Below are 27,592 nucleotides of genomic sequence, written 5' to 3' on the forward strand. Positions count from 1 at the left end.
CGTAGATTCATAATTTGAAATTGTATCCATTTAAAACTGGATAAATAATAATATGGTAACCCTCTTTAGGCAAACAGTCACTTTAATCTAACCTTATGCACCTGATACATGAGGAACCATAAAATGGTTTTCATGGCACCAGTCAGCCATTTTGCAAATCATGGAACGAGTCATTGACAAGTACACAACACCTGTCAATAGCAGGTTTGGGTTCCACCAGATGAAATGACAAACTGAAACCTAGGATCCATGCTTACAATAAGCTTAGATATTTAAACCAAATTTGACCCCACATCATAGTTTTCTGTTGAATCCATGATTTGATCCTTAGCAATGTGTGAATAGTATAGTTAACACATTAACACATCATTGTAAATATTCCTGGATCACAACTGAGAGCTGATGTTTGTATTTTGTAGACTTTTATGAAAATGCATAGCTGAGAAAAATCATTTATACTGAATGTGTTATCAATGTTTTAGTTTAATAAACTTTAAAAGTATCTGTGTTGTAAATTTCTTTAAAAAATGTTTTTTGATACTGGACATGGTGTCTGTTCTCTGTAACTTCACTTCAGATGTGCATTTACTCCAGGTATGAATGGGCCCATGTTTGTCAGTAGTGTGACTGACTTCCCTCAAAAACATTACAAAATGTAATAGAAGCAGTTGTATCTTCCCCAATGCTCTTTCTTTGGTGGATTAAAAATATTTCTTTACAGGATGTCATAGATGGAATCCTCAGCCAGGTCAGCTGAGGTAATACAAGTGTACCAAGTACCTTTCTGTAGGCCCAAGACTGGCAATAATAACAGTCACCTGTATATGGTTTTACGCCTCTTTTAGCAATATTCCAGCAATATCACGGCAGGGAACACCAGAAATGGGCTTCTCACATTGTCCCGGTTCCTCAAAGACTAAGTTATAAACAATGAAACATTTTTAAATAAGCAATACTTTAAGCTAAACATAATGAAATGAGGATTTCGAAATGTTCAGCTATACAAAACTGAGGAAATATCAATGTTCACTTAGTAGTTCATGTAAGATTCAGGTGAACTTATGGTAGTTAGTCATCATTAACTCAGGTCACTTGCCTGTGAGACATTATGTTAGAATCCTCTGTTGTTTTTACTACTACTACTACTAATAATAATAGGCCATTTATATAGCGCCTTTCCACGTCACAGGGATATGCTCAAAGCGCTTCCTGAGCTCAAGTTAAAACTATATACAGTTGGCAGGTACGGATGATTGGAAGTCACTTGTAGCGGAGAAATAGATGAGTCTTTAGTCGTGTTTTGAATGTACTTAGGGAAGGATATGATTATAACTAAATAGGGAGAGAGTTCCACACACTTCACTTCGTCTTCCTTAAACAATAGATTCCTGGATTTGCCCGATGAAGTCCGGGTGACAGCAAAGGTACACAGCAGTACTACTGGATAATTGGTGCAGTGGGATAGCCTAGTGGTTAAAGCGTTCGCTCATCATGCTCAAGACCCGAGTTCAATTCACAACACTGCACATGGGTACAATGTGTAAAGTCCATTTCTGTTGTCCGCTGCTGGAATATTGCTAAAAGCGGCGTAAAACCATACTCACTCATTGGATATTGCACATGACACTGAGTTTCCTTGACCACCAGACACATACAGGTTTTTCACATTGTGAAGAAAGACTGCCTTAAATGTGGTGTATACAGAACGATACCTGCTGTACACCTGTGTGGTGTATACAGAACGATACCTGCTGTACACCTGTGTGGTGTATACAGAACGATACCTGCTGTACAGCTGTGTGGTGTATACAGATCGATACCTGCTGTACACCTGTGTGGTGTATACAGAACGATACCTGCTGTACACCTGTGTGGTGTATACAGAACGATACCTGCTGTACACCTGTGTGGTGTATACAGAACGATACCTGCTGTACACCTGTGTGGTGTATACAGAACGATACCTGCTGTACACCTGTGTGGTGTATACAGTGTATACAGAACGATACCTGCTGTACCCTGCTGTACACAGAACGATACCTGCTGTACACCTGTGTGGTGTATACAGAACGATACCTGCTGTACACCTGTGTGGTGTATGCTGTACACCTGTGTAGTGTATACAGAACGATACCTGCTGTACACCTGTGTAGTCCCTGTGCTGACCAGCAGCTCCAGCCCAGAACCCTTGCTTGCTGACCCAACTGACCAGGGGATGTTGACCACAGTGGAGTTGACTGTTATGTTAGGGATTACATTCTCAGTTAAGTACAGATTTTAGTACTGCTTGGGGTTGAGTCCCATCTGGGATTTGAACCCACACTTTCGGGCACCTAAACTCCAGCACACAAAGTCATCCATCTAACAACTCAGACAACTGGTATCACATACTTACATACAGTATATGGCTTTCAGAGACTATCTGGTCAAGACATGTTCTGGACACATTGCCATCATTCACTTAGTTGCCATGAAATTCACAATTTCTATTTCTGCTTGAAAGCAGTTCCTGTTAGGTGTCCTCACTTGCACTTATAATGGATCCTGTTGCCAAGGTCATCGGAGTGGTTGGTGATATCAACAACACATACCTCAACCCTGTCACATAAAACAATATCAATAAGATACTTTTTATCAAATTTATTTCAAACAAAAATAAAATATTGTGATATCACAAATGCAAAATGCATACAAATATAAACCGTGCACGTAAAATACACAACAAAACCCCACTTATTATCACACAGGATGTATATTGGAAAATAATATGCATAAATCAGTGGTACAGCTGAATATTACTTATCAGTGTTCAGCATTGATCGTGTATTTAACATGATGTTAATTCCATCAACGGAACATCACAATGGATCATACTGGCGATGTGGAAGCTTTGGCTTCGATTGTGCTCTCATAAATTTGTTTTCATCTCGTAATACTGGATAAGGAAATCTGAACAAACACACACGTACAAGATTGTTGAATACCAGACACATTACCAACAATATAGCAATGTTTGATGCTATGCATCAGGGACGGACTTGAGGAAAACATCAGTAAACTGAGCAATGAAGGACATACTTTGCACATTCTTATTGCAACTCAAACCAGACAAAAACATAATACTGATAAAAAAACACAACAAATATAACTGTACAAATACATTTCTTACTCTGATGAAGCTGTACAGTCGTACAGATGTTGAGCATATGTACAACAAACCATATAATCATTTCATAAGTCTCATACTTTTGATACTGTTGCCATATTTTGTGTATTTTGAAAAAGTAACGTGACAATATTGGCAAGTGATATATTTTAAGAGTGCATAAAGATTGTCTGCAGTTGGTTGCATATTTTTTTTTGTTTTAAGAAAAACAATTTTGGCAAATAGACAAATATAAAGCAATGATGAACAAATGATTGTGCCTCTGTACAAAGTGACATAATTAATTTAATCCAAAGATGACAAAACATGAAAGAGTTATTTGGTAGAACTTATATGCCAGGACTGAGGATAGATGACCGAGTCAAATATCACATCACATGGAATCAGCACTGTACAGTATCATATATAGCACAACATCATCTGTCAATGACACTTGGACATTTTGATTATCTCAACGGGACCTCTTAACACATCATTCTTAAAAAACCAAACATATTAACATATCCACAATATCTTCACATACAAGATTATAAACGTATGCCAACACATGTTGTAATCAATTTGGAAGAAAAAGGATTTCTTGAACGCTTCTGCAATGTATTTGTTCCAAATAGGTGTTGATGTTTGATTCTGTGTTGGCAAATGTTAACAGAATCACTGTATAGTGATTGAAATTAAATATGAAACTGAACGAGTCCTTGTCCAGATTTCGGCCCTGGGAGAGCAGTACTGCAGGACCTCCATAGTTTGAAACATCTCATCAGTGTTTACTTGGTGTCACACAGCAGGCCAACCCCACGCAGAATCCAGTGGTCTGGTGTCTTGTTGGTCTTGAGAAGCAGTGGGAAGATGTATGTTAGATCAGTACGCCTTGGCTTCTTGTACACTGGACACTCATAGAAATTGCCACCCTTGTTTTTGTCCTGGTTGGTGGCGAAGACATGCACCACTGGTAGAGGAGTGTACAGGACCTTAGGCGTGGGTTCAATGAGACGGGCGTTACGTCGGTCCCAGCCCGCACCATCCAGGAACAAACCGTATACATACACACCTGGAGAAGAACAAGACAAGGATGTGAAATGGGAGGACAATTTAGGAAGACTTTGGTACACCAACCCAGGATTAAACAATGAACTATTTTCAATGTTAATGGCCCCGAGACATGTAAAACTCCCATACCATTCTGACTGTCATTACAAGAAGAGCAGAATCTGGGGAGTATGATGATAGGGAACAGAACAAGAGGCATGGAAGACCAATACTTCTCCACAACCCTTAGATGAGGCCAGATCTGTGGGGGGACCTAGTCTGCCGTGGATTATCCACTGAGATCCAAGTAAGAGGTACAGATGATGTTTTCTTCCCTAGAATTCTTACAGTGGGATGAGGAGAGTCAACTGGGGACATATTCTGCCCCAGGATTCCCCTTGTGGGGGATACATACCTTCAGAAGGTGGTGAGTTGATATCCTCCTTCATCAGCTTGGTGACATCATTGTCCAGGAAGACATTGTCCAAGGCCCAGCCCTTGTGAGCTCGGGTGATCTCCTGTCTCATGGCAGTCAGGAAGCCCTGGATACAACAGGATTAGTCTTAACACTTGACAGTGGTGAGTGAGGGAGGGAGCAGTACCCAGCTTCATTAGGAGGAAAGGGATGCAGGGCTCAGATATTTACTACGTTGGTGAAACCCACAAGCACAGTTATGATGCCGAGAAACAATCACCAACAAAAAGGATTCAAACCTATGATCAGAGGTTCCTGGGATGTCCAAGGGAAGAAACTCTGCACTAATTTATACGCTGCATGCATTGTGAATGAGGATGAAGATGAATACGTTGCTTATGTATATGAGGCAGATTATGATGATTATGTTGAAGAAGCACACATACCTGAGGGTTGAAGAAACCAGTCATCCAGAAACAGGTAGGTCGACCATCAAACAGCCAGGTGTGGAACTGAGCGTTCCGGTCTAGTAGGTCTGTGAACCAGAACCCAAGGGTGGCCGACTCCCAGGACACCTGCAGACAGAGCATACAAAACATATAGACTGATCATACACACATATAAATCTGAGACAGCAATACTGATTAAACACCAATAACATTATGCACACAAACATTAAGATACCAGATTACCCGTAGTTCATGCTTTGAGTTACTGTTCTATGAAAATGACTTAAAAGGGCATGAAATTAGAGAGTTAATTATGTCGTACATCACCTATGTAAGAATATGACTAGATATAGTCTACTTGAAATATCTCTTTACATTACTAATGGCTTACACAGGAGTCTGTACAAATTTCTCCCATGGCTATTGACAATACAAAATATGTAACTGAATAAAATCTAGTTACACGAAAGCTGTGTTACCACCGCTGTGAACAGTACACCAGTACTGTCACAGCATGGCAGTATGATGTGGACAAAGTACTGTAGAGTCTTGCAGTACACCAGTAATGTCACAGCATGGCAGTATGATGTGGACAAAGTACTGTAGAGTCTTGCCACCGACAAGAGGGTATGATGGTGACAAAACAGGAGTCTTGATCACAGTGAATATGAACCCAGGATCACAGGATTCTAGCATGCCAAAGGGATGTAACTCTCCACCACAGCCTGCAGTGGTGCAGTGCCTTTAACAAATGGGCCACCCATGCTACCTACTTCTGTAAGGTGAAGGACACGGCTACTACAATTCAGCAATTGTACCCTTAGTGAAAAACAACAGTCAGGACCCTGGGGGAATATATGGCTATGGATATATTGTGATGGCTATGGATATATTGTGATGGCATGTTTTAGGAAAATGACCCTTGATATAACAACTAATATTCTAAACCCTGAGATAGTGAAAGACTTGGTTATATCTAATCCCATGAACCAAGTGATGAACTGTGCACATGCAGCCCCTGCTATCAACTCACGGTGAGAAACAACCAGCACAGTAACCCCACTATCAAGTGGACATACAAAGCCACCTCCAACAATACCCACAATTATTAAGTGGCCATTCAACGTTCTGTTTGTGTCTATGGATGACATTGTACAACATGCAAGATGAGGGCAGTACATAGTGAGAGTCTGAGCGGTAAGAGACACTGTTGTCCATGCAAGCATCTGTGACGGAGCCAACAACAGTGGCGATATGGTGCACAGTGAGTAAGCTGACATTCATTATCTATCTCAATATACCTGCTGCAGAAACATCTGCAAAATAGTTGACACCTCAAACTTAGGTCACATTCAAAATGTCTCTGCACGACTGACTATGGCTACGGAATGGCTAAGATTTGAATTTAATCTGTACTTTGAAATGATGATTGCCTGTGGCAGAGTCACAAGAAAAGGAATCCTCAAAGCAAAGCATAAATGATGAATTAAACAGATCATTTCTTATGAGATAAAAAGTTCCAAATTTCCATGTTCTGACAGTTCAGAAAGTGAAATAATAAATAGCCCATTATTTAAATGTTACTAACAGTTCAGCCTGGGTCTCCTCAACAACATCCCAATTTCATGTTCCAAGTAAGGAAACAAACACCATCCCAATTATTTACATCCCCACAGTTCAGACAAGAAAACAAAGAAGACGGTATACAGATGAACAGGGAGACAGAGAGGAAAGACATTTAATAACAGAGATTTTTGGGAAAAACCCATTATTTTACGTGGTAACATTTGAAACCAAGTTATATTATTATATATATTATTAATACACGTTATATTCAGCATACTCTGCACAGAGGATAGTTTGTTTAGTAAAGCAACATACAGAACTGTCTGTAGTGTACATTACCTTCTTCCAGTTGCTTGGCACGCGAGCATCATACATGTTGTCAAGGGCATCACGTAAGTTTTCACTCATGATGATAGTACCATCAATAGCCAACTTCAGATCCTTCAGAGTCAAGCGGACAAGAGCAATAACCTTCTGCATCCGGTCAATCTCCTGTCGGAGGAAGATGTTGAGGGGCTGAAGATGCCCCATCTTACGCAGACGTTCCTTCACCTGCACAGATAGAGAGCTCCTTGAACACCCAGAATACATTCAACAATTTCACATTGGTGGAAATCAGAGGAAAATGTAGCATACAGATGGTGTGAGTGAGATGGGTCAACTCCACTCGGCAGTACTTCAGTTATACCTTGTTAGCTTGAGTTGGAGGAGACATAGACGTCCAGAAACATGAACATGGTGCTGACAATATTGAAAATACTTGATGAGACTCCTGACTATGGGATTCTGACACACCCATGAGAAGCAACAGGTCTTTGCACCTCCATGACAACTGTGCAACATGTGACCTCACTACCAACGTAACATGCCATCATGACACTGAGGATTGGTGATAACAAGAAATTATTGGTTACACATAATAGCATATAGCAATAGAACACAGAACATTCTACAATATCAGTATGAGACCCTTTTCTTTCGGGTGAGTATTTAGAACCATAAGATGCTGCTTTAAACAAATTTCAGAAAACATTACAGAACTTGTTTCTATATTTATATACTCATAAAACATTGTACCTCGAACGGAATGTAGTCTGCAGGAAGTTTCTCCAACATGTCATCAGCCAGTCTGTAGACAACACTCTCACGGGTCTCTCCACTGCCGCCGCCGGAATCCTTGGGCTGGATGCTGACTATGGTGTCCAGCATTGTGTTGGCCGTGTTGGTCTGGTACCTACACATTACCAACAATCATTACACAACTGATTTAAGTGATCACCACTCAAACACATTCAAGTTGTTCAATGCTCTTCATTCATGGATCTCACAAATACTAAGTTTGAGATTTTAAATCATTTCTCATGCCTCAGTTTGCAATATTGCAGCTGTATCACCATGGCCAATAAACAATATAAGTCTGTATACACAAACAAGTGGTCAACAGCATGAGCAACATCCTGGTCACGTGGTATTGTAATCATGGCACTTAGTTTGACTAAAACATTTGTTTAGTTAGTTTCTCACTGGCACAGGTTACTTGTGACTCATTTTAACTCAGAATCTCCATGGGTTCAACAGGAACAAATTCACAGTATGTGTATAAAAGATGACCACTACTCACGTGATGTCAGCATTGGGATGAAGTCCGAAGCATTCAGGGGTGTCATTGAGTGGCAGATTGTCAATGTACTGTCTGTACTCATCAATAGTCTTACAGCGAGGGATCTTGTAGCCTGAAATAACACAGTCAATGGAATATTCAGAAATGCATTTAGATTCCAGGTACATGTACACTTGATTCGAGTAAAGGTTGTAAAGATTAGAGTCTGGACCAGACAAACTAGAGCCTCGAACCAAGACACAGACTCTCCACACCATCAATTAGATTACCTCTTATGATAAGCATAGATTACAGGGAACCTTTTCGCAGAATCCTTCCACCCACCTGTGTAGAACTGGAAGTTGTCCTGGAACATGTGCTCACTGAACCACACTTTAGCGTATGTGTTGAGGAGACGCTTGTCATAGTCATCCGTTACACGACCTCCGTACTGCACCTCACCAATCATGTAACGTACAGTCACAAAGCTGACTCCCTGAAAAGCAACACATATCCGGGAGGTTATTTATGACTCTCTCCTACAGGTTTGATAAAGTTTCCAATAATGAAGACACAATAACTTGTGCAATGTAATATTTGATGACAGAGACCCAACCCTTTGTGTGACACAATATCTGATAATAGAAAAGCTGGTTTGATCAGTGAGACCCATTTGGTGGTTTGATACAGTGTTTGATAAGACTTAAACCTTTATTTGACAATGGAGACCAAACCTGTCATTTTCTACAGTGTTTGATACTGAAGACCCAATCCCTGCTTTGATACAATTTTAATAACAGAGCCATAATCCCTGGTTTGACAGCCCAGAGAAATCAACACTCATCAGTATTTTGAAGTACAGTGAAACCTGTCTAAACCGGCACCCCATGGGACCGAAATAAAATGCCGGTTTAGACAGGGTGCTGGATTAGACAGTGACGATCATTTTCCAACATGGCTGCCATTTACATTAGACAGGTTTCACTGTTTATGAAATATGATGAATTGTTCATCGAAAGATCTTGTAACTGTCACATATCAAGACAAAATGTGGCAAATCTGTGAGCGTCAGACTGACCTTCTTAGGATCAAGATCATCCAGATGGTTCTGTACAAACTGTACAGTGGCAGAGTAATCAGCCTGGTTAAACTCATATGGGATGTTCCAGCCGATGGGTCCGAACTTTCTCCTCTCCTGCACCGTGGTGTGGAGGAAGCCAACACCGTACAGTATTGGCTTCCACATGTTCAGGTTGCTGTACTCCAGCTGTTCCTGTAACCACCATCAACCACATTAGTACTGTCATTGTTGTCATCATCTTCATCATGCAGGACAAATCGTAGAGGTGTGCGAAAGGACAGGATTTAGTGTCACACTGGCCAGCACGGCAGTGTGGATTTAAATTTGTTCTAAGATCACAATGAGAAGTCGTGCATTATATTTTACCATGTACTCAATTTCATTTCGGTGAATAAGATCTCTGAAAAATCAAACAAACCTAAAGCTGAAAATATCCAAGATACAATCACACTCTTGATAGGCATACTGATGTATTTCATATTATTTGCGTATACAGATGAGTTGTGATTGAAATAATGATCAGATTGTACAGCAGCACTACAAGATATATGTCTGTCCAAACCTGCGTGACTCCAGCGTATGTTCTCTTGAGACCAGCCTTCACTCCCTGCGGGGGCTCATTGGTGAATTTGATGGACGACTGCAGCAAGTTGATAGGGAACTTAGGATGTTCCTCTGTAGTCACCCACAGGCGGAAAGCTTGATGAACACACAATCAGACCATCAGCATCTCTCACCATCAACACCTCTCACCATCAACACCTCTCACCGTCAACACCTCTCACCATCAACACCTCTCACCATCAACACCTCTCAACGTCAACACTTCTCTACATCAACACCTCTCACCATCAACACCTCTCAGTCACCACCTCTCACCATCAACAGCTTCTCACCATCAACACCTCTCAACGTCAACACTCTCTTGTTCTCACCATCAACACCTCTCACCATCAGACCTCATCAGCATCTCTACATCACCATCAATCAACACCTCTCAATCAACACCTCTCACCATCAACACTTCTCTACTTCAACATCTCTCACAACATCCTTAACACAGGAGATCATTACTTCCAACTGTGTTGTGAGGTTGTTTTAATAACATTGCAATTATTTCTATGCAGTTCAGCATAGTGTGGGAAAATATCGAAAGTCCTACCAGTCCTAAACATTAAGACAAGTACAATCACAATCAATATCAGAGAGGAATTCAGGAATCAAACCCACGACTAGCAGAACCTGGCACTCAGGGAGACAACTCTGCATAGCAACCTGTCATCTCTCAGATACTCATGTCTACCGTGCATGACAATGTCTTTCCCTCATAAAGATTCCTTCTGAAGTCTGAGAGGTTAGCAAAACAATATTCTAAGCTTTATGTAAATAAGGACAAGGTTTACTGACTGTTTCTAACAGTTCATCCATGAAGTCTAGACCAAGATGGCAGTTCTGCAGTAGAACCCAGCGACCTTCAGACATGGACACTTGCAGCAGACGGCGAGCATGGACTTCCTGACCTTGACCCATGGAAATTGACCACATTCTGCAGAGGAGACAGTGATAGAGCTCTTAGAAAGATGACATCAATATGGGCAGTTGGACTCTGTGGAATCTTTTCTCCAAGATTAAATATGAGTAAAGAAACAAACATATAAATAGATACTGTGTAGATACTATGTTGTCGCTAGAGTACAACTTTCTTTACGCCATCTGAGATAGAACAAGTGCAATTGTGTACACAGAAACAAAGTAAGAGGAGTCCTACTATTTCGGCAAACTAGTAAGAAGTAAGTGGATGCATAATGGCGGACATAATGTTGGAAAACTTGTCCCAGCTGGTCAGCCCCTTAATGACAGTAAGCTGTACATTCTGAAATGTGTGGTGACTCACTTATTCCCTTCTGTTTGGCAAGTCTCTCAATGTCGTCTGTTGGGTCAGATCCCATGGACAGGAAACAGATCATTGGAGTTTTGTTGACGGACTCTCCCCACATGGCCTCCAGGTTGAGAATCACACCCTCAGCAAACTGAAGCGAGAAAGTTGAAGCACATGCTAGACAGGCAGACATTGTGGAGCCAGAAGCAAACATTATCATGGCGCTGTTGCTAAACAGGAACCTAACTGTTCCATTCTGGTGCTAGAACTCACTGTGACACAACAATTCTACCTTCAAGTCACCAGGGAATATCAAATATAACTTTCATTTGGAAATTCCAGAGCCAAAATTGCAACTCCATTATCTCTTGCTGATAACACAACTGACAGGACAAACATCAAGCATTTGTACGGACAAACTGGAAACAAAAACCAATGCCTCAGGCACTGGATAACTGTAACCCAAACACATTGGGGAGATGCCACTTGTAGATTTCATCGTTGTGATCACCTACCTCAACACCCATAGCTTCTGCAATGTACTTCCTGGCCATAGGGATGACTCGATCCGGGGCACCAGCATCGGATGAGCAACAGCTTCCGGAATGTGTCAAGTGTCGTGGAGTAGCCATCTGGGGCAGTCACTTCCTCCGGGGCATCTTCATCAAACCATGCCTTCCATGCCTGGAGAAGTAATGTTTGCTTGTTTGACAACACACTAAGAATATTCCAGTTGCCTAACATACCTCTACATACTTGGGATACAATGCTATACAAGACTGATATTTTCAGCAACATCCGACACCAAGTACGATGACACTCACTGAACCAAATCATCATCTGGTGACCCAATCCATATAAAACCATAGGATACTGGGGGCTTACTTTAACTTAGAATAAATGTAGAGCTATGTTCTAATATGAAAGAATGTTTATTATGAGAAGTTTACATATGCCTGAACTTGCCTGCAAATAATGAAACACCAGAAACAATTCCTAAATAGATTCCGACAACCTCATCTTCATCTGGTTATGTTTTATGTCAATTATTTGCCACATATACTGATGAGTACAAACCTTATCATTCCTGCTGACTTGTGAGAGGATCTGTATGAACTGAGGCAATCTGCTCAGTTCCACCAGGTTCAACCAGGTCATGTCCATGATCCACTTCTTGGGCTTCGGGCTCCACAGCATTCAGGTCCAGAGCAGCACCACCTGGAGGTAGAACACAACTCGTGAACATAACACGATATGAAGCTGTACGACACAAATCATGATTAATGATATCCCACACATCATTGGTTTGCAGTTAACCATGACACATGGGGCAATTTTGAGGGGTGGGATGGGTTTGGGATGAGTGAAGATTCCCTTGTGTCCCTAGAGCGAACATATCAAGTATACCTGTCCCTGATACAACAACACTTTACCATGTCCACACGTAGAAATAAGAAGGATGGAAAAGGCAATGTTGAGCTCACCCTTTATGAAGACTTGGAACTCTTCTGGCTTGACCCTCATGAAGGACATCTCAATCTTGAGAGTCATGAGGATAGTGAAGAGGAACTTGTCCTTCTCATACAGACCACGGCAGGTGTACTTAAACACGAGCAGGGTGAGGAAGTCGATGATGTTGTTGATCCTCTTGCCAGTGATGGGAGACTTCTGTGAGCGGGACATGGACAAATCGAACAGCTGCAGGAACTGACGGAGTGATGTCTGGTACATGATGTTCACCATACTCATCTCCACAATGACGAAATACAGGATACTGCCTCGGGCCGCCACTGGAAGAGATGACAGTACTTACAGACATGACAACACCTGGAAGAAACACTGGAGAAGTGGCAATACACAAAGCAGATGTTACAAATCAGAGGGGATATTACAGCACTTTGAGACAATGACTATAAGTTTAGGTAATGTGGCAATACCTAATGGTAATGGAATTGACAGAAATGACAAATTTAAACACATTACAAAGTTATATACACGTAGGACTCTATGACCGATGTTATCATGATTCAGATCTTGACATTTGTTATCAAACAAGTCATGATAGAAATCTGAATGATATGTCTCCGACTAAATCAGATGCATTAATTCAATAAAATGAAAACAAGATGATCCTGAATCAGGTCACTTTGTTAAACTTCCTACCTGGTCTGAACTCTTCTCGAGCTGTGTTTATCTTGGTCTCGGTTTCCTTGGCGATATTCAGCTTCTCACTGACCTCCTCAGAGGTTGCTTTGGTGATCCTCAGTACCTCAATGAGTGATTCGTCCTCAACAAGTGAGCCCTCGGTTGAGGTGAGCCTGTACAGCAGGTTGTCCTCCAGCTCCTTCATCTTCCTCTTGTTGTTGGTCACCTCCTCCAGGAGACTGGTACGTTCAGCCTCCAGTTCCTGCACCAAACAGTAGTGTCTAACATGAAAACTAATCCAAATATATATATATATCTTTTCCCTCTACCTGACTAAAGTTCCAGCACGGATATACTATTTCACATACATACAGAATAAGTCGTTGTTCACTGCAATATTCCCAGTGGAAGAGAGGCAAACCTTTTACCTCTTTATGAACAACGGGTTACCAGATATAGTAAATGTCGGATTCAACTCACAACCAAAGAGACTTCTACAGCTCAAAGCCACCCAACGGTCCTTTTATCTCCTCAAAGCCATGGCAGCAAACCCAGATTTTCAGCTCAAGCACTAGACTACCACAAACTGAACTTACAGAAACCCCACTTTGGTGATGCCAGTAAATAATTGAGGCCTACTTGAGTGTGAACACTATACCTGTTTCTCTGTGAGGATTACAATTCCCAGCAGTTGGTCCTCCAGGCCCTTCTGTGTCACAGTGAAGTCAATGATGGACGTTCGGGCAGACACCTCAGGGGTGTATGCAGGGTTGGCCAGCTTTGTAGTGACGTACAGTCGGAAGCCATTCATGACGTCTACCTCCTTGTCCCCAACTTTAACCTGTTCAGAAGATATGTACATCAGTATGGTGTCATGCCTAGCCTTTTCATTTGACATATACATTTCATATGATTGGCTAAAAAAGACAAAAAATAAAGCTTTCTTGTAAAAGCAGATAGGCAAACAGCCACATTATTCATTTTTGGTTCTTCACTGAAAGCTCTTTTAATAAACGTGTTGTATGTGAGGCCATGGCATTTCTGGAGACTGGCTCCTGTCAGTGGTTTGTCAGATATTCAGAGACATGTATCACAAGAGATTAAACTTTGTGATTTTAATGAGACTGTTGAGAAACAGAAGAGGTATGTTTCCATATGCTTGGATAGTGTAAGGAGTGTCGAGGTTTACCTTGAATGTGCTGCCTGACTTGATGAAGTTCTTCTCAAGGACGTTATCAAGTGCAGGGTCCAACTCTTCTCCCACATCTTCAATCAACAAGGGACGTCCTAAGGACAAGCTATCTTCAAGATGGGACCTGAAGTATTTGTGATTCAAGGCAGTGATCTGAAAACAAACAAAACCACATTAAATGAAGTGAGTTTGGCCCAATGCTGCTTAAATGTTATTTCTGTCATATCAAATAGAGCAAGCTTTTGTGGGATGAAACACCTACGTGATGCAGGTTCTTACCACTTTGTGAAACATATACGAGAACAAGGATGGAGCAGATGTGGGACTTGAACCCATGATTCTGACAGCAAATTGTAGAGATGTACCAATATGTTTACCCTTTGTATCACTACATACACAACACAGGAGGTACTTCATCTGCGTTTCTGTGAAAACCTCATGCTTCACATCAAGTCATAAGTTTGTGGTTCTGTATGGTGTCATGAACAAGCTACCCACCTGTAGCTCATTGTTCCCCTCCTTGCTCTTGATCCAAGCCTTGCCTTGACCCTGGGGGTCAATAAGCAGAGGGAAGCGAGCTGCCTTGGTCACAATCAGGCCGTTCTGTGTGGATAACTCATCGTTAGGTAGACCTTGCAGGTTCCACTCACTGATAGTTGCATTGTCCACCAGCATGGAGATGATGTTCAGGTCCTGTACACACAATACAACATATGTCAAATGATGCTTCAGAAGGCATACAAGAATCTTTTTAGGACAGCACATGCAGCTAAACAGCAGTTTGCGAGTATAGTGTTTGTCAAAAAAATCATTACCAAAATATTTCTATCAGCTGAAAAATCCATATTTTCAGGCTATGTTCTTAACATGTATAAGCTACAAATTGTGTAAATCTGCCCATCTGGAACAATACTTATCTCCCTTTAGTAACTTACATCAGTGAAGGGGATCTTGCCCTGTGTCATCTCTTTCTTCCAGTTGCGGAGCATAAGACTACGGAACTCCTGGTTGAAAGGTCCACTGTAGGACAAGAAGCCAGTAGCCAGCAGGACATCACCAACCAGCCTCTGGATCTGGGACTCAAAACTCTTGCTGGACTCTGTCCATCGGATCTTCTCTCCGGACAGACCATTGATGAGAGCCTCGGCATTGGTCATCTTGCGCCGGCATGCTTCAGCATCATCCTCCAGAGCCTGCACACAGTATGTACTTCCTGCTTCAACTCATGTTTCTCAAATAGGTGAGGTACAGCTACAATTACTAGTCACACTTCATCGTGGCGTGAAAGTGAGAAGAAGTCCTACTCTAAATTGTTTGTAATGTCTAAGTCATGACAGAAAAAAGTACATGTAATGTTTTGTACTAGCAATATTCCAGCAATATCAGTTTAGGCCGAGATGTAACCCAGGCTAGTCAGACCAGCAGTGGTGAATGACAGGTGAATGATACATCCACAGCAATAGTGCACTGGTTTCCATTGTAGAGTTGATTAGATCTTCGCACAGACTGGTGTTGTTTCAGAGTACGAGGTCTGACACTAATAATGTTGTGTTAGTTTTATGTACCTGTTTTTCTGATATGGCAGCATCAAACTGGGCCTGTACAACGTCCAGTTCAGCCTGTTTAGCATCAAGCTGGGCCTGTGCTGAGGCCAAGTCACCATTGGCCACGCCTAGTTTAGCTTCCTGCACTGCCAGGTTTGCCTGTAAAACAACACACAGTATGGGACAATGTCACATTTCAACTGGTAAAATTCAACATGGTCAAAGAATTTCTCATGCTAGCTATGAGTCCCTGTCACTATTGACCGACTGACTGAGTTTGGTTTTACACCGCTTTTAGAAATATTCCAGCAACATCACGGTGGGGGACACCAGATATGGGCTTCACACATAGTACCCATGTGGGGATTCGAACCCGGGTCTTCGGCGCGACGAGCAAAAGCTTTAACCACTAGGCTACCCCACTGCCCCCTGTCACTATTGCTCTCACAGACCAAAGTATAACATATATTGGTGCATTTGCAAACAAGTAATCCATGCAAGCAGATAACAATGTTTGTCATGATATCAGTGAGTGAGTTTAGTTTTACGCTGCTTTTAGCAATATTCCAACAATATCACATTGGGGGGAACACCAGAAATGGGCTTCACACATTGTACCGATGTGGGGAATCGAACCCGGGTCTTTGGCGTGACGAGCAAATGCTTTAACCACTAGGCTACCCCATCGCCTCTTGTCATGATATCAGCTTTACATAAATCAACTTAAGGTATATAATTGCACATGGTACAAAGTGGTGGACATTTAGAAGCAAATGACATTTTACGTTTTGAAGTAAAACAGAATACCGCAACCATGATAATTAAGCATGTGTAATAATAAATCAATTCAATATTCAGTAATTCAATATATACTTATAGAATATATAGAAGCATGGCCAGATATGATATTGACTAAAGCTGGGCTTCAACTCAATTAGGGTTGCAGATAGCATGAATGAGCACTCAGGATGTGCGCAAGATGTGACCTTCATATTCTGTTCCAGGCAGTGACCTGCATGAAGAAGGACTCACCTTGAGAGGAAGGACCTCCTTGTTGATGCCATAGAAGAATGCCATAGCCTTGGTCCATGATGCAAGTCCAGCAACATCACCACACACTTTACGGGCACTGTCAATGTTGTAGTCCTCCATGGTTAAGTATGGCTGCATAAGTTCTACCATTTCCTCTGTGATGGTATCCTGCAAATTCAAAGACAATGTGTAAGTGCTTTGCTTTACAACTATATTTGGGACCTGGTCGAATGGCAGGTCAAAGTTTATTCAGGTAATATAATTAAGACAATTTGCCTCAAATTCTATAATGCATTTCAATCTAGAGTTCAGTGATTGCTGCAATTCAGTCCCTTGTCTTCAAAATTATATCTTTGTAATTTGGGGCACATTCATTCTTGTAATGACTAGTCAGCATGGGAGAAAAACCTGAAGCTAATGTTAGGACTTGACCAATTTTAGAAACACAATCAATACGAAAATGAGATTTAAACCAACAGTATCAAGATTCTGACAAGCCTAAGGCATGAAACATTGCATAGGGCAAGGGAGACAACTTCTGTTTGCCATGAATACTATGGAGCCTTTAAATGAGACCTGTGTTACATTTGGGATTACACCTTCTCAATTAAGTTCAGAATGTAAGATTTTTATGGTTGAGTCCCACTCAGGCTTTGAACGCACACTCTCAGTGCTGGATACCTTATCGCCGGCACACACAAATCTTCTTTACCTTGTTGAAGTTGAGCAGTGACTGCAGGAAGCCGGACCCAGACATCAGTTTGAGAGCCTCCGACCAAGATGGTTTGGGGCATAGTCGTTCTGGGTCCTGAGCATTTTGATCAACTTTGCGTCTGAATAGAATCAGCGCACAGTCCATGATTCTCATGATGAGATGTGGAGGTTTGCCAAGCTTTCTCACTGGAAAATGACAAGAAACACATTTTGCTTCAACAGTTTAACAGTTTCCAAGACTTTCAAACAAACAAAAACAACAGTGCACACATTAATTATTCCAAGCTTCACAACTAGCATTTGTCTTTTCTTAATATTTGTCTTTTAATATACCAACTGAAGAATTCTTGGAAAGTATATTTGCTTGGGAGTTTTGGGGTGAGTGTTAGAGATGACCTTGACGTACCGGTTGAAATGTGAGCAGGTTTGATGGTCTGAAGAGCAGCCTCAGCCTCCTCAAGAGCAGGTCGAGCAGCCTCTAGCTTATCCATGGCATACGCCTTGTCTCCCTGCAAACAGCAACAATAGGAGTAACATCATAATCCATTAGTATCTATCCTTTGTTTGGTTTCTTCAAATCTCTTTCACCTATGTAAACCGTCAGTTTTCCAGATAGCATATAAAAGTAATTTTTAGGTTACAGTTTTAAAACTTTAGATCGAAATAGTTAACCCAAAGCCAGAGGGGCTACTGGACTCTCTAGTGTCTTACAAAACCAATTTCTTTCAAAAGTGATTCTTCAGAAAAATTTGGTCTAAAGATTCTGAAAGTGTAAAGAATTAATACCCGTACTAGTAGACAACATCTTCAGAAACAAGTGCAACATCACTCAACACTACCATCACATTTGAGAGACTACCATGATATATTTGCAGTTATCGGATTCTGACTGATCAGGTTTCACATTCAATGCTATATTTCTGTGCTCAATTATCAACCTGTATTTTCTAGCATCATGATGTACTTACAGAGATCTGGTCGACAATAGTCTGAGCTTTGTCCTTGACTAACTGGACTTGGGCCTTAACCTTCTCAGCTGCCTGAGCCTTCACTGTGACCTCTGCCAGCACCTGGTCAGCCTTCTTTGAGGCAACAGCCAACTCCTTCTCCTTGACAGCCAGCTCCAGACTCAGCTCATTCACAGACTCGGATGCCTCAATCAGCTTCTTCAAACCTTCAACCAGAACCAGAGGTTAAACTAGCATGCTTCAACTCTACCTATAATGTCCCAGTATTCTCAGGGAGGAAGTGGGTGCTTTACTGTCATAGCAGCCAGAACAAAATGAGTCAGGAGACAAGCTGAATGTCACAGTCACGATTTTTTCACTAACGTAGACACAGACGTGCACATCTTGCTAATCCAGCCAGATATGATGACACCAAACCCCATACCTTCCCCCTCTTTCACAATGGTAACTTATCATCACAGGAAAGTTCAGGAAAACTCATGATATAAGTTACTGCAACTTGGGTGACAACCCAAAAGCAGCCAGATCAAGGATAATCAGAACAGGATAAGTGGAGCCAGATGCAGTTAAGGGACACAAGTCATGCTGGTGAACAGGAGTCCCACCATGACATATTACCTGTATTCATTCTGTTAGCAAGGATTCCAATTTCATCTTTCTTCTCTGAGTAGATCTGTTTGTATCCAGACAGGAAAGACAAGTAAGACTTTGGCGTCACATGTGTTTGGCGACGGTACCGTTGGAAGTATTCAGTACACAGCTCAGCAACTGTATCCTGTTGTATATAATAATAGGTAAAGATTTAATCACTGAGCAAATCAACGAGTCCTCATTTTCCCTATTCTGAATAAAATGTACAAATATATTTTGTTAATAACCAGTCTTGAAGCTTAAACAATGCTAAGAACAGGCATTGATCTTTTTTTCCCCATAGGTTTGGATGGGTTAAAGAGATGTGGCATCACAACTTAAATACACAACAAAGAGTTTCTGTAGAACTGAAATATGCGTCTAATTCAATCTTAAGATCCTTTTCAGGCAAATTTAAATATAATGCCTTTTGCAAGGACGTACTGGCAATTTCAAGGCCCATGTAAGGTATGCTAACCTTGCTGTAGAGATGTAGAACATACCTGGAAGACACCCATGGTGTTGACCACAGACTGCTTGACTGCTGGCGTGCAGACAATGTCGTAGGATGCAAGGAAGTGGTTGGATACAGCAACCAAAGCATCCTTGGGCCAGCGCTGGAACCAGTCCATTGTACAGCCAGAGATCAAACCAGGGAACTTCAGGGAACGATTCCGGAACTTTTCTCCAACCTTAGAATAACAAAGAAAATATCACAAATGAACATTACCCTGAAAGGAATTGGATGAAAAATGCTAGCTGATCTTTGTATCATCCCCTGCTTTTACGAGTTTCAGTTTTGTATTCTGGTGACAGCAACGTGATCTGTTCTGTGGTCTGTAGTGTGTTATATTCTGGTACGAGCAGGGTGATCTGTAGTTTCAAGATTCTGGTGACAACAGTGTTGTGCAGTATATTCTAGAGAAGGGTGTTCTGAGGGAAAAATCAGGAGTAGTAGGCATATTCTGGTACAAGCATTATGCTCTGGAATGTGTTCTGAGGCATGTTCTAGTTAAAGTGAGTGAGTGAGTTGAGTTTTACGCCGCACTCAGCAATATTCCAGCTATATGACGGCCTAGTTAAAGCAATATGCTCTGTAAAGCAATCTAGTCCTTACCGGAGAGAAGCAGAGGCAGACGTGAAGATTCTGTCTCACACGGCTTAGATAATAGTCATACAGGTTCTCATTGGTGGGTGGACGGCGGGGGGAGTCTCTCTTCATGGGGGCAATCAGTTCCTGCAGGATCTCATCCATCTCATCTCGAGCAAACAGTCCCGAAACCTGACAACAAACATCCCAGTGGCATCAGTTGCTGACAACCAACAAACACTTTGTCATGCTCTTGTACAGATTACCCAATGTTTGTTGAGGAGCAGGAGTGAGGTATTGTTCGAACTCACCTCCTGCAGCAGTATATGATGCACCACCATGGTGGACAACATAGATGGGCTTCACACAATGGTGGTATCTAACCCATTGGGCTGACAATCATCTAAACTACTAGGCTACCATCATCCCTCAAGTGTGAAGACATTATCAGCAATAACCGAAAGATTGACCAAAATGGATTTCACACAACAACTGGAGACATTATCATGTTTCTCTGAACAAATAACATCTCCTAAATATATCTAAAAGTCAAGTACTTCATGCTGCCACAATATATTCCTGGCCTAAAATACAATCTGATCCTGACAAACAAGTGGTTGATGTCATGAGCAACAATCTATACCCAGGGTACAGTTTCACAGGGAACTACAATCTCCATGCTTCAACGGCACTATAGTTTACATAAGAATCTATGTGTTACAACAGTCACAGTAACATTATAACCATGGACAGCTAGGACACAGCTAGGACACAGCTAGGACACAGCTGGGACACAGCTGGGACACAGGATGTAACCTACCTCTCCCGAGGACAGGATGTTGTTCATGTACTCCAGGAAGCCCTCATCCTTGATCTCGTTGTCGGTGAAGAGGAAGGTGATGCCCTGACCCTGCTGCCCTGAGATGCGGTACAGGTTCTTCAGGTCCTCCAGCAGGTTGCTGACATTGTATGACCTGAACAGCATATGGTGGTTCACTTAGTGCACACAAATCAAATGCTGCTTCACACACAACTAATCCAAGTGAATGAATGTATGCAAAATGTAATTTTTTTAAGTAAAATTGATATTTTATACTTATCCTGACTCATGATCTGTTGCTTATCTCCTTCTATGTAAATGTTAGTGGAACACTTGAATCCCTTGTAGTTCCCAAAAGCGGACGTAAAAGTTCACTCACCCACGAGTTACCTCCCTTTTTCCCGCGCAAACAGTCATGTGACCAGTAGCAAACACATTGTTTAAACTAGTGTTACAAAGTTTCCTTCACTGCAGCCTATCAGTCCACACTACAATGGAGCAAGAGCCGACACCCATTCACTATATGCATAGTGACATCCAACCAACCTTGTGAGTGTGACCTGGAAGATCTTGTAGCCAGCAATGAAGGAAGCAAGGCGAGTCAAGCTCTGTTTGCCAGAACCTCCAACACCCACCAACAGAGCATGGCCCCTCGGGGGTTCGAATGATACGTGAAATCTTCACCAAGTTTGTCATGGCATCCTGAAGAAAATACAAATACATTAATATCACAAAAACCCAGGTAATTTACCATCATGAACAAATACTGTTCACTTACCATAAGGAACAAGCACAGGTCATTCACCATCAAGAACAAGCAGAGGTTAAATATGTTTACTTCACAAAATAGACAGTCAAGAGCTGTCGGCTAGGTCTATAATTATACCCACAAGACAATTTCTTGTTATGCAAAAGTCTTCACTATGGAGTGTATGTACATTATTCTAGCATATATTTCACATGTGAACTGGAGTCCCTGTCGGCCAGACATACCTTGAAGAAGACAAGATCCATCTTGGATCCTCTGACAAGTTCATTGTACTGTGCCTGGTAGGAGGTGAGTCGATCTGCGAGGCCCTCGAAAGTAACAATGGGCTCATATATTTTAGGAGCATCCAAGTCAGCATCTTCTGCTTCATCTCCTGTTGGCTCTGGGGGTTCCCTCAGGAAATCCACAAAGTACGGTTCAAGCTGCATATCCTGGCAGACGGCAGAGCCACACTGCTCTTCAGCAACCTGCAGATGGCATACACAGTGTCACACAAGTGATGAAGAAGAGATGGTGTCCTTGATATTCTTGGCTTTTGAGTGATTCTACCACTTTGCAAATGACATAAGGACATCCAGGCACATTTCCATGGTTTTATCCACTATTTTGGATATTCTTCAGAATTATTACCTGTTATAAATCATCTACAGAATGGTCTGGCAAAAATCAGTTTCCTGGAATATTAAAACTTTTACAGCCTATGTTCCATAAAACAGAACACTGTCAGAGAGAATGATTTCATCAATATCGCAGCAATATCTGCGCAGTGGGCACAACAGACAATTCATACTGTACTGAGGTAGGGAGTCAAACTAGGGCCTATTACATGACAAGCAAACACTGAACAAACTTAGGATAATCATATAACATGAATGGGGTGGGTGACGTTTATCACCACTGACACAAAACTGACCTGTTTGATAGTCTTTTCAAACCAATCCTTGTCGGACATCTCTGTGAATCTGTCTGCGATGACACGTGTACACTCATGTTTCCATAGTGACATCAGGACACCATTGTTGGTAACTATCTCATTGGTAGTGTTCAACATGCCCTGAAAAGTACATGTTTATGACTTGAAACATACTATATTTTTCCACAAATGGATGTTTCTGTAAATCACCTCCATATTCATTTAGTTGAAGCTTCAAGATATGTTTTCCCACATGAAAGAAAAATAATGACATTTCTATATGTACAAGATGAGGTTTCAAGTTTTTACTACAGACTTCTTTTAAAAATGCCCACGGATTCACTGTTACAACTGTGTTCATCCTTACCTGCCATATTCTGCTGAGATCTCTCAAGTTGAAGACATAGTGAAACTTGGCAGGTGTTGGCAACATCTTGACCTTGACCTTCTGCCAGAGTTTCCTGGTTGCTGGCACCAGGGACTTGATCAGTTCAGACACCTCCTCCACAAACCCTCGCTCCTGATGGCAAAAGGCATTACGATTGATCCAGGTGCATCACATTTTATTGTCCATGGCAACATAACGAGGACAAGTTCTAAATAATACACTGCCAGTGATTCCACAGCAGTTCATTGGCTAAACATGAATATATTTTCATAAAACAAAATAATTAGGTCAAGCCCATTTACTACTGATTCCTGATTGGCTGATAACAGAAGAGGTGGGGCTGTGCTGCATTAATGTCATTGATAACAAACATGTTCCTGGTTGCCTAATTAGTAAAGTTACATTATGGATAGATAGTAACCTTGATGAACCAGCCACATCCAATGGTCCTGAAAACCTTGTCAATGGAGGCATTGGAAGGCAGTGTGCAGTTGAAGATGTTGAAAGATCTCTTGAGGCTCTGAGGGATGTCATTCCGGCCACCCCCTGGGTGAATCATGGCAGCAATAATCTGAATGTCCACGATGGTGGTAAACTCGCCTGGTTTCTCCAGGTTATAGAAACCATGGTACTCCATCATCTGGCGAGTGATCTCGTTAGTCACCTGGGGGAAGTCAGAATCATATTTACACATCTTAAAGGAGCAGCTTTCCCTGGTGACTAAAGTCAACATCATTTCACATACTGTAAATCTTTCAACAATTAAACTGCTGATCCACGTCATACACATATCATTGTCTCGTATGTACTGTTTCAGAGTGAAAGCAGAACTTTAGCTCACCTGATCTCCCCACTCGTTGATGATGGGCATGTTGATGTCATCAATGAAGACGGTCATCTTGCGACCAGCTGGGGGTCCATATGTTGTGCCCATCCTTTTGTCTACAAAACTCTCGATAGTTCTCTGAAAACAAACAGAAACAACATGTTAATCTGTATACATTACCACCATGATGACCACATCAGTTTTATATTTGTAGATATGTTGTCATATGTGATCTTGTTCGTGACCTCAGGTGTGAAGAAATATGCACAACTATAAATGGAGGAGATTTCATTGTTGCTAAATACAGGGTGCATGGAACCATGCAATCTATCAACAAAAACAACAGTCTATAACTATTTTATGCACAGTTATACCAATCAACAGATAAGTGTACAATAACCTACCTGGAACAGCATGGGTGTTGAGGCACTGGAGAAGTTGAAGCTCTTAAACATGTGAACCTCTGGGTCACTCTTGCCGCAGTAGCCTTGTACCATCACAGTCTTTGCCGTACCCTGGAGAGACAGACACACGTCGGCATCAACACACGATGACAGCATCAACACATGATGACACAGTCAAGTATTACTGGGCTAACAGAGAACTATTTCCTTCTTCATATTGATCTTTGAAACATGTCACAGATCACCAAGCATATTTCTTATTTGTCAAGTTAAACATAAATGTTTATTCTTTGAATGTCAAGATAACGAAATTTCAAGTACTTCAAATTTCAATAAGATCTGACACTATTACCGGATTGTGGCAGTAATACAGAGTATTTTAGTTATATTGATCAACACAAGGGTCACTGAACTTCTGCCTACCTGTTCACCAATCAGCAGTATGGCCTTGCCCTGTTTGGAGATGGTGTCGATGAGGAAGTCAGTTCTTACGTTGTCAACATTAGGCACCAAGATGGAGGTATACTCAGGTGTTGAGTCAGGAGGATACACATACTCAGGCACCTGAAGAAAGAGGAAATGTAAAGTGAACATCATATATTACATCATGGAATGTCTTGGTTGGATGAACAATGTCCAGGTTTGATAACTTCACACATATCATATCTAATGCAATGACTGCAATGCATCAGGCTGATCTTAAACGCAACAAAAAATGAAGAACCCAGAATATTAATTTACCAAGAACTGAAAAAGAACAAAAATCTTATATCTGCTTACACGTCCTGCCCAGTGTTCCCAGTCGCCATTCTCGCCAACAACAAACTCATAGATGGTGTCCTCCCCAGATGCAGGTGGCAGGGGGAGGTTCAGCTCTCCATTCTTCTCCATGAACCATTCTTCAAGCTGCAATAGCAACAGACAGTAATTAGCAAAACATCAACACTTGCAGACTGGAATACAGTAACAAGACTTTGAGAGCAAAAAACTGTATTCACATTGAGATGACAAAGTTCATAACTAATTGTCCCTACCGTCCTTTGTCCACTCATACACAACATACCAAGGACTTCTTGAACTCTGGTTATTCTACAATAAACCAATGAATGACTCCAAGGCTTAGGGTGACATTTTCCTTCAATTGTTCTGAACATAACTCCCTACTGAAAAGTTTAAAGGAGCTTAGGCCCAAAGTTTCAAGAGGATTTAACCTTTTTCCTGTCATCTATCTCCAGGAGTGCCCCCAGGGACCACATGATGGCGAAGATGATGAGACGAGTGAGGTGTTCTCGTTGAATGTCCTTGTTGTCGTCTCCCTTGGGGAGCAGTCCTTCCAGGACATCAATGGCCTGACGGATGTACATGCACTCCAGCACCTACATAAACAACAAATATGTTACTCCTAGCTATAGTACAACAGATACCTAATTAAAGCCAGCCATAACTGATATGTTACTCCTAGCTGTAGTACAACAGATACCTAATTAAAGCCAGCCATAACTGATATGTTACTCCTAGCTGTAGTACAACAGATACCTCATTAAAGCCAGCTATTACTGATACAATACCACCCGAGAACATCTTCAGGAGCCCATGCTTGTCATAAAAGGTGTTTAACAGGATCGGATGTAACAAGGTATGTATGTCTCACAAAGATTTTATAACACATTAGTTTCAGCTTAGGTTGTTGCTTCAAATTTCATTATCAGTTAAGAACATTTGAGAAACTTTGAAACTACCCACCGCCATCTTTGGGTCCAGAGACTGTATAACATATAGATACAACTTGGGGAAGATAGATTCAAACACGTTGTAGATCATGTCGGACTGTGCTGGTGGACGACTCTCAAGCCAGCCTGTGGGAAATAGAAATACAGAGCTACAAACAAAGAACAGGAGTCAGTGTTCATTCTAGCAGTTAGTACCAAACACTGTGGAGTCCAGTCCCCACTTTTCACATAACATCATTTCCAGTTGCCATTACTGTTGATATACAGACAGACAGAATATTGCCAAGTGTAGTGTTTTACAACAAACTTACCCCTGAGGATGGGATCCCAGTCCAAGATGGAGCTGCTCATAAAGACCATGCCATTCCTGGACACTGTGGCAGGGGAGGCGTTGTCGATGTTGTGAACCTCGAAGATGATCTTACAGTTGGGGGCCATAGGGATACGATCTCCATTAGCCAGTGTGAGTGTCTTATTGTCATCCAGTACAGAGTTGAGGTTCTCAATCCAGATAGCATCTACAGGGCCATCAAGAATCATCCAGACATGCTCCCCCTGTGACAGGACAAGAAGCCGGTTACAACACACGTTCAATGATATATAACAACCTTTCAGTAGATGACAGTAAAACAACTAAAGCATATGGCAGTGACTGAGATGCAGGTCTATTCCAAGATGATTTGGTACCCACCTTCTTTGTCTTATGAGTTCTTCTCCAGAGAGTAGAGAAGATACCATCTGTCCAGTCATTGGTGGCAACATCCAGTCTACCAAACATCTGGGGGGCAGTGATAGCCTTGGGGTTCATTCTCATCTCCTTGTGGGGGGTGCCACACTCTGTCATGGACTTCATCAGCATCTGGATACACTTGGTCTTGCCGGCGCCAGTTGGCCCCAGGGTCATCATGCCGTGACGGACACGCTGGGTCTCAAACAGCTGAATCAGCTTCAGGATCCATGGAGCATGATGGATCAGGCCAGCCTCTCCCACCTACATAGATGAAGATAACATGGATAACTTCAGGTGATGATGAAGTAGCACCTCAGTTACACAAGGCAGTTTAAGTCTTAACTAGAATCCCTCTACTATACCTCTAATGCCATAAATCAGTAGCCCTGTAACGTATTCCTCACAGAGGGGAACAGCTAAACTATACTGATGTGGAGACAGGATGTAAATGTAGGCTCATAAGTTGCTTATCTCAGCATCATGAGAGAGAAATGACAAGTCAGTATGATGGA

The 27,592-nt window shown here is 41.7% G+C and overlaps 1 protein-coding gene across 1 annotated transcript in view; it reads right to left on the reverse strand.

The window, feature by feature from the left end:
- Positions 1-2,625: 2,625 nt before the first annotated feature.
- The window catches only part of LOC124279823 (dynein axonemal heavy chain 5-like), a 55,627-nt gene continuing 30,660 nt past the window's right edge, over positions 2,626-27,592 (reverse strand). Inside the window, 45 exon segments of the mRNA XM_046715700.1 lie at positions 2,626-4,217; positions 4,611-4,737; positions 5,057-5,185; positions 6,965-7,177; positions 7,703-7,859; positions 8,247-8,358; positions 8,571-8,721; positions 9,304-9,498; positions 9,869-10,005; positions 10,710-10,844; positions 10,847-10,852; positions 11,201-11,336; positions 11,701-11,757; positions 11,759-11,869; positions 12,263-12,370; positions 12,372-12,403; positions 12,670-12,975; positions 13,349-13,592; positions 13,989-14,171; positions 14,520-14,675; positions 15,021-15,215; positions 15,458-15,715; positions 16,088-16,225; positions 17,099-17,266; positions 17,811-17,998; positions 18,219-18,321; positions 18,781-18,986; positions 19,399-19,555; positions 19,914-20,102; positions 20,528-20,692; positions 21,321-21,474; positions 21,867-21,976; positions 21,978-22,022; positions 22,314-22,556; positions 23,003-23,143; positions 23,370-23,522; positions 23,812-24,054; positions 24,232-24,354; positions 24,621-24,731; positions 25,044-25,184; positions 25,401-25,526; positions 25,832-25,996; positions 26,364-26,476; positions 26,662-26,905; positions 27,042-27,341. Coding sequence (XP_046571656.1) covers positions 3,934-4,217; positions 4,611-4,737; positions 5,057-5,185; positions 6,965-7,177; positions 7,703-7,859; positions 8,247-8,358; positions 8,571-8,721; positions 9,304-9,498; positions 9,869-10,005; positions 10,710-10,844; positions 10,847-10,852; positions 11,201-11,336; positions 11,701-11,757; positions 11,759-11,869; positions 12,263-12,370; positions 12,372-12,403; positions 12,670-12,975; positions 13,349-13,592; positions 13,989-14,171; positions 14,520-14,675; positions 15,021-15,215; positions 15,458-15,715; positions 16,088-16,225; positions 17,099-17,266; positions 17,811-17,998; positions 18,219-18,321; positions 18,781-18,986; positions 19,399-19,555; positions 19,914-20,102; positions 20,528-20,692; positions 21,321-21,474; positions 21,867-21,976; positions 21,978-22,022; positions 22,314-22,556; positions 23,003-23,143; positions 23,370-23,522; positions 23,812-24,054; positions 24,232-24,354; positions 24,621-24,731; positions 25,044-25,184; positions 25,401-25,526; positions 25,832-25,996; positions 26,364-26,476; positions 26,662-26,905; positions 27,042-27,341 — 7,158 coding nt within the window. The 3' untranslated portion in view covers positions 2,626-3,933.

The sequence above is a fragment of the Haliotis rubra genome, unplaced genomic scaffold, assembly GCF_003918875.1.
Source record: "Haliotis rubra isolate DU_JTF1 unplaced genomic scaffold, ASM391887v1 Scf257, whole genome shotgun sequence".
Lineage (NCBI taxonomy): Eukaryota > Metazoa > Mollusca > Gastropoda > Lepetellida > Haliotidae > Haliotis > Haliotis rubra.